This window comes from Urtica dioica, chromosome 3, assembly GCF_054948205.1.
Source record: "Urtica dioica subsp. dioica isolate 48M chromosome 3, U.dioica_male_clone48M_v1_H2, whole genome shotgun sequence".
In the NCBI taxonomy this organism is placed as follows: Eukaryota; Viridiplantae; Streptophyta; class Magnoliopsida; order Rosales; family Urticaceae; genus Urtica; species Urtica dioica.
In genome coordinates, this window is record NC_142758.1 from 44,949,663 (window position 1) to 44,959,161 (window position 9,499).

The 9,499-nt window shown below is 36.9% G+C and overlaps 2 protein-coding genes across 5 annotated transcripts; both read left to right on the forward strand.

The window, feature by feature from the left end:
• Window positions 1-665: 665 nt before the first annotated feature.
• Window positions 666-3,825, forward strand: LOC149403065 (RNA-binding (RRM/RBD/RNP motifs) family protein). Of its 4 annotated transcripts, none has more exons than XM_089610109.1 (5): window positions 666-885; window positions 1,082-1,157; window positions 1,344-1,445; window positions 2,280-2,648; window positions 3,804-3,825. In XM_089610109.1, exons 1-4 carry the CDS (start codon window positions 770-772, stop codon window positions 2,643-2,645), a joined length of 660 nt encoding a protein of 219 aa, XP_089466235.1. In that variant the 5' UTR covers window positions 666-769; the 3' UTR covers window positions 2,646-2,648; window positions 3,804-3,825. The 4 variants fall into 4 exon arrangements, with proteins under 4 accessions (XP_089466235.1, XP_089466233.1, XP_089466234.1 ...); XM_089610107.1 differs by lacking the exon at window positions 3,804-3,825 and adding an exon at window positions 2,762-2,958; XM_089610108.1 differs by lacking the exon at window positions 3,804-3,825 and adding an exon at window positions 2,834-2,958.
• A 134-nt stretch (window positions 3,826-3,959) lies between these two features.
• On the forward strand, window positions 3,960-9,219 carry SUT2 (sucrose transporter 2). Its single transcript, XM_089610105.1, has 14 exons — window positions 3,960-4,389; window positions 4,803-4,868; window positions 5,213-5,311; window positions 5,397-5,461; window positions 5,549-5,633; window positions 5,875-5,908; window positions 6,051-6,150; window positions 6,416-6,491; window positions 6,807-7,166; window positions 7,336-7,479; window positions 7,617-7,850; window positions 7,934-7,997; window positions 8,105-8,148; window positions 8,689-9,219. Exons 1-14 carry the CDS (start codon window positions 4,132-4,134, stop codon window positions 8,857-8,859), a joined length of 1,800 nt encoding a protein of 599 aa, XP_089466231.1. The 5' UTR covers window positions 3,960-4,131; the 3' UTR covers window positions 8,860-9,219.
• Window positions 9,220-9,499: the final 280 nt, after the last annotated feature.

Consider the following 9,499-nt stretch of genomic DNA (forward strand, 5'->3'; position numbering starts at 1 on the left):
TTTATTGACATCAATGTCAATAAATCTTCAACGAAAACCCAGAAACGTTTAAAAGATTTATTTACATTAATGTCAATAAAAATTCATATTTATTGACATCAATGTCAATAAATCTTCAACGAAAACCCAGAAATTTTCAGAAACTTTTCAAAAATTTTTAGAATCCCGAGAATCGTTTTTTCTTTGTTTTTTAGCTTCAAAAACCACAGAAATTCAACGAATTAAACATCTTGAATAGGATCAAATTTTTTTCATGAAAATCTCTAACCCTAAACTAAAAAGACAAATTGAAAAAACAAAGATGAACCCAAACAAAGATGACGAACTGAAAAACGAAAAGAGAGAGTGGAAGAGAGCTGAACCCAAAACGAAAACAAAGTCAAATAATTAAATAAGAAAGAAAATCAAATGTTATTAAAAGTAAGGGTATTTTTGTATTTAGTGAAAATAGGTAGTTATAGTTTATGATTTATTTGGGTTTAATAGATTTTGGTCCAAAATCTTGGTACAAGTCATAGAATAGGAATAATCCCATTTATTTATTCCATCAAACTCGGGCCCAAAAGACTATGTTCCCAAGAAAGCCCACTATTCATGGGCCCGAAAGAGACTTCACATCAGAAAACGGGCCTGTGAATGCTATTAATCAGAAACCGACTAAGAGACACAGTGAGAGAGTCGGGATCGTCATCTTCGTTTACAAGCTACCTCTTCGCCACTTTTTCTCTTCTCTTCTGTTCAATCACAGTTCAAACCTCCGAAGCCGATCATGAGCTCCGAAGGATATTCCGTTGAAGTCACAGGTCTTTCGCCGAACGCTACAGAGAAACACGTCCAGGATTTCTTCGCTTTCTCTGGTAACGTCGAACATGTCGAAATCATCAGGTACTTTTTCGTCTTTTCTTTCTTCTTTCTTCTACTGATTCATATTTTCTCCGTTATTCGTTTTTGTTGTTATTCATTTCGATTCTAAATTCTCTCGGATTACTGAGGAAATTAGACATGAATTGTGAATCCGTACGTTTATATATCCGTTATATGTTATGAAATTCAATTTTTTTCCCCTTCTTCTTCTCGACAGATCTGGTGATTTCGCTTGTACGGCTTACGTCACATTCAAAGATGCTTATTCCCAAGAAACTGCGTGCTTGCTTAGCGTAAGCGAATTCAATCATTACAAATTCGATTTCGATTGTGTTACTAATTTAGTAATTTAGACGTAACTTCGAAGGATCATTGTGTTGATAGCTATTGTTTTTAAAACGAATACAAGGAAGTCTCTTAAACTCGTTTTTTTTTTTTTTTTTTTTTTTTTTTTTTTTTTTTTTTTGTGGCTTTCACAGGGAGCGACAATAGTAGACCAGCGCGTGTGCATAACGCGCTGGGGACAGTGCAGAGACGAGTTCAATTTCTGGAGTGGGTCTTCCAATGAGCCTAGTTCAAGTGTATGTGTACATGACTTCCCTTATAGTCTTCGTTTGAAACCTGAGCGTGTTTGAAAGTCAGAATCTTTTTTAAGAAAAACATAAAAATGATTCTTTATTCTCTTATGTTATATGTGGGAGTTAAGAGAATTTAAGTGAAATCAATATGCAAATATGAAGGTTTAGCAACAGAAAAGAATGCTGAGCTATAGGGAAAACTAAAATCCTTTAGCCTTGGGTTTGAAACCTGGGTTTTACCGGAACAAAATAGAAATCCGAGAAGGGCCTTGAAAATGAAAGGGAAAATTGGTTCCCGTATCCTCTTATAATTGTTTATATCGGTTTAGAAACTTTGAATGAATCAAATATGAAAATATGTAAGTTAAGGAAGAGTGTTATAAATCATCGTCAAGTAAAAGAAAAATACGAAAAAGAAAAACACATAGATTTAACCTGGAAAACCCAAATCTTGGGGGGAAAAAAAAACCACGATGTCAAAAATTCAGATTAGCTTTTCGGGCCCGTCCAAAACCATTTGGCTCACCAACATAAACAAAGAGAAAAAGAACGCGAGATATGGAAATAAAATCCTTCACATATGTGAATCAAATCAACACTTCCGTATTGCACGGTTCGACAAGTTGGTAGACCTGCGCTTTTTTGGTTATGCTTTATTAGGATTTAAGTATTTTAACTATGTTTCGAGGATTTAAACTCGAAGGAAAGGCCAAACCTTTGTTATTTTCAGATTCTCATGTATTCTTTGTCCTTTTAATAGAAAATTGCCCCGGATCCTACCACCAGTCTTGTCCGTTTTTTCACGATCATCACACCTCGTAAAACGATTTTTTACAGGCTCATCGGGCTGAGAGCAGCCGAGAGTTCGCGTCGGAGGCGGGCGAAGCGGTGGCGATGGCTCAGGAGGTTGTGAAAGCCATGTTGGCGAAAGGGTTCGTGTTGGGAAAGGACGCTCTGAGCAAGGCCAAGGAGTTTGACGAGTCGAACGGAGTGTCTTCGAGGCTGGCTGACACTCTCTTCGCCGGTGTCGAGGCAGTCAGGTCCGTTGACCAGAGATACGGCGTCTCCGAGACCACGAAATCCGCCGTGAGCACCGTGGTCAACAGCGGATACTTCTCTCGGGGAGCGCTTTGGGTCTCCGACGCTCTGAGCCGCGCATCCAAAGCCGCCGCCGAAATCGGCGGCGCTCATCATCAGCATTGACGGGTCGGTTTCTTTTTTTTCTTCTTCGATATTTCGCGTTTGTTACTGTGTGTACATATTTGAAATGTAAATCGACATATAATCCATCTTTACCCTTCCTTATCGGGGTTTCGAAGGACGGTCCGGACGGGCTTTCGACACCTCTAAATCACATGTGGATTTATTTGACTTGCTTTTTTTTTTATTAGGAATCCATCTTAACATTTCATGACAGAACGTGACAGAACGTGAGTTCTTTTTAGCCCCCCTTTGCTTTCATTTTTCCTCTTGTTTTTATTTTTGTAAAAATATAGACGATACGATTACGAATGTTTTTCTTTTCTTTTTGTATTTGAAAACGACGAAAGTCTAATTCATCTACGACATGCGATAATGTATTCTGTTATGTATCTGTAGATATACATCAATATCATTCTAAATAGTTTGTATGTACTACATGTTTTTATAAAGAAATCGATATATACTATGGACATGTAGCCCATTTTTTTTTTTCGTTATTTCTGAAGTAAATCATTTGAGTATTAAAGTTTGTTTACAAGTCTGGTCATGAATGTCAGTTTAAGATTCAGAAGGAAAATTAGCGACATTATAGAGCTGTTTAGCATCTAAGATCTAACAAAAATAAAATTAATTATTTTGAAAAAGAATCAAAACTAAAATCCTATTACATATATAAAACAAAATTAAACGATGCTTTAATAACAAGTACTTTATACAAAAACGATGATATTTTCCCCTAGTAAAATTAGTTTATACAAATATAGTAAAGCAATAGTAACGTCATCTAAAAGTTCTTTATTAATTCATTCCATAGAATTCAACTCTAGTTCCTAGGGCCTGGTTGTTTTGCATTTGTTTGTTTCTTTCCGTTGGTTTTTGTTTCTTTCCTATCCTTGTAACCACGTTTTCCTCCACCAGGGTTTTTATGAAATTTCGTGACACCGACCACGCTTCCTAAAAAAAAAAAAAAAAACTCTAGTTTTGTACGGTAGTACACAATTCCATTCCAATCTTCCTTGTCGGTAGGCTGTAATGTAAACTTCCCTTTCCCTTAATGAGAACGTCATGTTGGACTTTTTACCATTCAACTTTTTTATTTATTTTTTTTGCTCTGAGATTCAACCTTTTATTAACAGTCCCGATTTGCCAATATTTCAGATCAACGGCCTAGATTCACCCGTCAAATCGGCCTCTTTCATTCCAACGTCATGCGCAACGTCGCTCCAATAACTTCCAACCACGTGGCCCAACTAAGCCCTTTACTGGGCCCGCAGGCATGGGCCTGCGTTTCACAGTCTCGAATCCAACGGCCCATAACGCGTCTTCGTGTTTGAACTGGTGTACCGCCTCGTACCTGAATGGGAACGTGATCCGACTCAGACTTCTCTTTCTCTGCCGAGTAAAATAAAAAATAAAAAAATATTCCTAAAATTTTCAGAGCACTGTATTTCTGATGTACGGACGGTAGAACTGAAAACAGGTTTCCATGGCGGCAACGATCCGTGTTCCGTACCGGCACCTGAATGAGGCCGAGCTTGAAATGGTCGCTCTCGAGGAATCTCCTCCGTATCGGACCGAAACCTCTACTTCTAGCTCCGATCAGTCTCCGGCGACGAATTCTTCCATCGCTGAACATAGATCTCAACAAAACTCTCTTACGACTCTCGTCCTCAGCTGTACGGTCGCCGCCGGGGTCCAATTCGGCTGGGCTTTGCAGCTCTCGCTTTTGACTCCGTATATACAGGTAATGTGTTGATAGAAATGCATGTAATTATGTTTGAATAATCGTTATGTATATAGGGTTTGCGTTGCCATTGGATTCCCATTTTTGGATTGGTTGGTTGCTCTAAGTTAGTTACGAAAAACAGTTACGGATTGCTAATTTGCTATAATTGAGTTGAGTACTATTTGCTCCTCGATAATTGTTTGCATTGCATTTATTAGTTCTGATTTAGTTAGTAATGTTGAACAGATCGTGTGAAGTAGACTATGATTTATCTCAAGTAAACTTTGATCTGATGTTCTTGATGAATTGTTCAGTTTTTTGTATGATGTTTTTCTCTTCATCATTCTAGGAGTTTGGTGGGCATATTCTTGAGGTTATTTAGGTAATAATGTGGTTTAATTATGCTCAAGACGTTGATTTCATTGTTTCAGACTCTCGGAATAGGACACGCCTTTTCTTCGTTCATTTGGCTCTGTGGCCCTATAACTGGCCTTGTGGTAAGTCTGAAGGAATTCAATCTCTTTTCAATTCATTATTCTTAATGGATATCACTTCCTATTATTTTACTCTAAATTATTTGTAACGGCAACACGAGACGATAATATGCACCACCCCATTTTGAATTAGAACTGATTGCCATAGTGCTGTTTAAAGAGGCAAACCTTGAGTAAAATCTTTTCCGTTTTTTGTACTTATCTATACAGGGAATTATATATAATCGCCTTTACGTGCTACTGAAGTAATATCTTATCCAACTATATTAGAAGAAAATGCTGTGGAAAAGCATTGTGAATTGTAGAGTTTATAGTTATTAGTTGTTTGTTTTTCCCTCTTTCCTTAGGTTCAACCATGTGTTGGTATTTGGAGTGATAAGTGCACTTCAAAATATGGAAGACGACGCCCCTTCATTCTTGCTGGATCTCTCCTGATATCTGTTTCCGTAAGCCTTTTTCGTATTATTCGTATAATTGTTCCTTCATTATTATACGTTAGTGGTGTTTGCTAAACTAAATCTTGTAATATAGGTGATATTAATAGGATTTTCTGCAGACGTTGGGTACTTGATAGGAGACACACATGAGCATTGCAGGTTTTTTTTTCTTTCTTCCTTTTGTTTACTATTCTCGAACAAATATCCATTTATGGCTGATTAACTAACTCATGTAAGGAAATACAGTACATACAAAGGCACCCGAACAAGGGCAGCTGTTGTCTTCATAATTGGGTTTTGGCTGCTTGATCTTGCCAACAATACCGTTCAGGTGAGTCTTTTTTTTTTTTTTTCTAGCAAAAGCCGTTAATTTTTAAACTAGAGTTTAGTCCCTAGGTCCCCCGCCTAACCCCAAAGCATTTAGGGAAATGGAAACACTAGCAGTACATTCCTCTTCGAAACAAACCAATGGCTTACCCGCCAGACCAATAACTCTTAGGTACCTAGCCGTTAATTAACGTATATCTCTAATTAACACAATGAAATACATGATTTTGTTTTTCTTCTTTTAGGGACCAGCTCGTGCGCTTTTGGCTGATTTATCAGGTATCTCTCTCTCTCTCTCTCTCTCTCTCTCTCTCCATCTATATATATACATATATATATATATATATATATATACACACACACACACACACAGACACACAAACTGTTCAGTCGTTCATTCCGGAGACATAATTTCTTTTAGGAGCTGATCAACGCAATACTGCAAACTCTGTTTTTTGCTTATGGATGGCTGTTGGTAACATTCTTGGATTCTCGGCGGGAGCAAGTGGAAAATGGCACGAGTGAGATCTCCTATATTTTTTCCTTAGCGTACCGTTTTCTTTACATTATGAATTGCTGATGCAATCACGTTTGTGTTTACGAGTCACATACCTTACTATTTCATCACTGAGTTCTACTTTGTCAATATACTTGGTTCTCAGAACTGGATTATTTTACAACATTAGTCTTATCTACATTGGTAATTTTTACATATATGTATAAATACACACATATTGCTACTATTTAGATTCATTCTAAATTTTAATAGGAAAATACTCTTTGCAGATGGTTTCCTTTTTTGCTGACTAATGCTTGCTGTGAAGCTTGTGCAAATCTTAAAGCGGCATTTCTGGTTGCCGTGGTGAGTTATTCAATGACGTCTTCTTTTGTCCCTTAATTAGGATTTTAATGAATCCTTATTGTAGTTAATGTAAACCCTTTAAATTGGAGAAAGTGGCTGGGTTAACAGATAAAGCCATAGATGGTTCTGATGCTCCCCTATTTTTTTTTCTTTTTTATATATATATATATATATATATATATATATATTCTGTATAGTAACAATCACTTGTTTGAATTCTTGCTTGAATTAGTGCACTTAAACTTAATAAAATATCCAGCAAGTGCATGAAGTATGACCCTGTGTCTAAATTTAAATACTCCTTCATTTTTGCAGGTCTTCCTGACTTTATGTACCCTTGTAACTTTATATTTTGCTAAAGAAGTTTCACTCGGTGTGATAGAGCCCCATCATTTATCAGATTCTGCTCCTTTGCTGACTGATCAACATTCGAATGACCTTCCTCACTCAAAAGTCAAGTCTGCTATGCTGGCCATGGGTGATGCCAATGGAAAGAATGATACAAACGGCTACGAAAAAGATGCAAATCTAACACACGTTAATGGTAAAAACGAGGAAGACCACGACAATGGTTTCAGTGATAGCCCTGGTGCTGTTTTGGTCAATTTGTTAACCAGTTTAAGGCATTTACCGCCCTCGATGCATTCGGTGCTCATAGTTATGGCTCTAAGTTGGGTGAGTGATCTTAGTCCATTTCTTTAGACTTGTGTCTGTGGGTCTCCTAAATTAGCATTTCGTGATTCGCTACTATATTCAATTTCGCAATTCTACGTTCTTTTAAGCCGGTTTTCTCCCCCCTTGAACTTGTTTCATTTTTTTGAAATTGATATATGTTTTCGTGTAGCTATCGTGGTTCCCTTTCTTTCTTTTTGATACGGACTGGATGGGAAGAGAGGTTTTTCATGGGAATCCAAAAGGTAGCCTAGTTGAAGTAGGGGCATATGACAAAGGTGTAAGAGAAGGTGCATTCGGTTTGCTATTGAATTCAGTAAGAGCCCGAATTTGATATTAAGTATTTTTTTTTCTTTTTAAAAAAATAAGAAATAAATTTGAGATGTTATATTTTACGATAGTTATCGGGTGAATTCCCTTTTGTGATACTAAAATTCTTTCTGATCCGCGAAGGTGGTTCTCGGAATCAGCTCTTTCCTCATCGAACCGATGTGCCAGCGATTGGGTTCGAGAGTCGTTTGGGCGATGAGCAACTTCATTGTGTTTGCCTGCATGGCAGGCACAGCTGTCATAACTATGGTATCCCTCAAAGAACATTCCAAAGGGACTCTGAATTCGGTTGGAGGCAATGATAATATCAAGATTGCTTCGCTCATTGTCTTTGCTCTTCTTGGCTTCCCACTTGCTGTAAGCATACAGACACTCTTGCAATATAAACTTTATAATTATTTCGTTATATATTTTATAAGGGCTGTTTTGGCTTTTTGCAGATCACATATAGCGTTCCGTTCTCATTGACAGCACAGCTGACTGCAGATTCTGGTGGTGGTCAAGGTACGTAAGGCTTTTATATATTGTCAAGTACTAAGAATCTGATTTTCTTTTTTACTTTATTTATTTTTTCCTCTCTAACTGTGGATTCTGTATCATTGTGTGTTCAGGGCTTGCCATTGGAGTTCTGAATCTTTCGATTGTTGTCCCACAGGTAGTTATTCCAATACCATATCTTATATCTTTCTCCTTCAGTTTCGGAGTAACAAGTTTGAATTTTTAATTATTACTTTAAATGGTATGAAATGAAACCTGTAGTTGAATTAAAGCATGATTTTTTTTCTTTTTTTTTTTTGGCAATCAGAGATCGCTGAGTACCAAACAAAATGAAAAGGGAAATAATTTGGATCCTTACTTTTAACTTGGTGAACAATTGGCATCTTCACTTTTTCAACAATATCAAATAAGCATCCGCTTTTACAGAGTCTGCCATGATTTTAGCTAAAAAATGACGCCTTTTATTTTCTCCCTGTCTTTCTGAACCTGAGTTTCTGTTGGCTTGGGTCACTTTCTTGCATAATGCTACAATATATTTGATAGAAAATAAATCACTAAAAAAAAAAAAAAACTACTTACAACCTTAATGACCACCCCCACCTTGAGAATCTAATTACTCTAAAATATAATAAAATATAATTGAAGAAACACTGACTTTCCCCCTTCTGAAAATATTGATTTATTGTGTATTGCTCAGATGATAATATCTCTCGGTGCCGGGCCGTGGGATGCGTTATTTGGCGGAGGAAACGTACCCGCCTTTGTCTTGGCATCAGCGTCTGCCCTCGCTGCCGGGATCATCGCGATTCGCAGGCTTCCGGATCTTTCCAACACTTCATTCAGGTCATCTGGTTTTCATTTTGGGTAAATATAATGATTATTATATCTGTTCCATTCCAAAGCTGAGATGGTCAACCAAACCAATCAATCAACCTTTATACATGGTTCAAAAGCAAACCATATACCAGAAGAGAACAGCGTCGTCGGTCAGTCGGTCGGTCCGTACGTGTAATGATAATAATATATTGATTCATATTAGAAAGAGAGATTAGATAGATAATAGAAAGATGGACATATTTTTTTTACCAACACAAAATTCGTTCATTCTTTTTTCCCACATTTACGTGGGTCTCTGTACTGTACCCTTGTGTAGAATATTATTTCATTTATATGGAAATGGGATACAGATAATATATATAATGGAGAAGAAAGAATGTTGTTAATGCCACTATTTATTTGTCCTATTGCCTAACTCTTTATTCGGATGGGAATTAGGCTGTTTTTTTTTTTTTTTTGGGGTGTTAGTACTGTGAATTAGGTTGTTATTTGTCATTGTTGTTGCTACATAATACTGTAACGGGGAATAAGGAACAAGCGTGGATTTGATTGATACGTCTCTTGTCAACATTACGGGAAATAATATACATGTGCATAAGTAAATTTGCCTTTATTGCAAACTTGGAAGCGTTTGAAATGAATAGAAGCGATTCCTTGACGAGAAATTTTGT

Bases quoted from the DNA above. Each gene is read 5' to 3' on its own strand.
- LOC149403065 (XM_089610109.1), top strand. From the start codon at position 770: ATGAGCTCCGAAGGATATTCCGTTGAAGTCACAGGTCTTTCGCCGAAC. The intron at 886-1,081 runs GTACTTTTTCGT...TCTTCTCGACAG, and splicing joins GAACATGTCGAAATCATCAG to ATCTGGTGATTTCGCTTGTA. The intron at 1,446-2,279 runs GTATGTGTACAT...GATTTTTTACAG, and splicing joins CCAATGAGCCTAGTTCAAGT to GCTCATCGGGCTGAGAGCAG.
- SUT2 (XM_089610105.1), top strand. From the start codon at position 4,132: ATGGCGGCAACGATCCGTGTTCCGTACCGGCACCTGAATGAGGCCGAG. The intron at 5,909-6,050 runs GTATCTCTCTCT...AATTTCTTTTAG, and splicing joins GCTTTTGGCTGATTTATCAG to GAGCTGATCAACGCAATACT. The intron at 8,149-8,688 runs GTAGTTATTCCA...TGTATTGCTCAG, and splicing joins TTTCGATTGTTGTCCCACAG to ATGATAATATCTCTCGGTGC.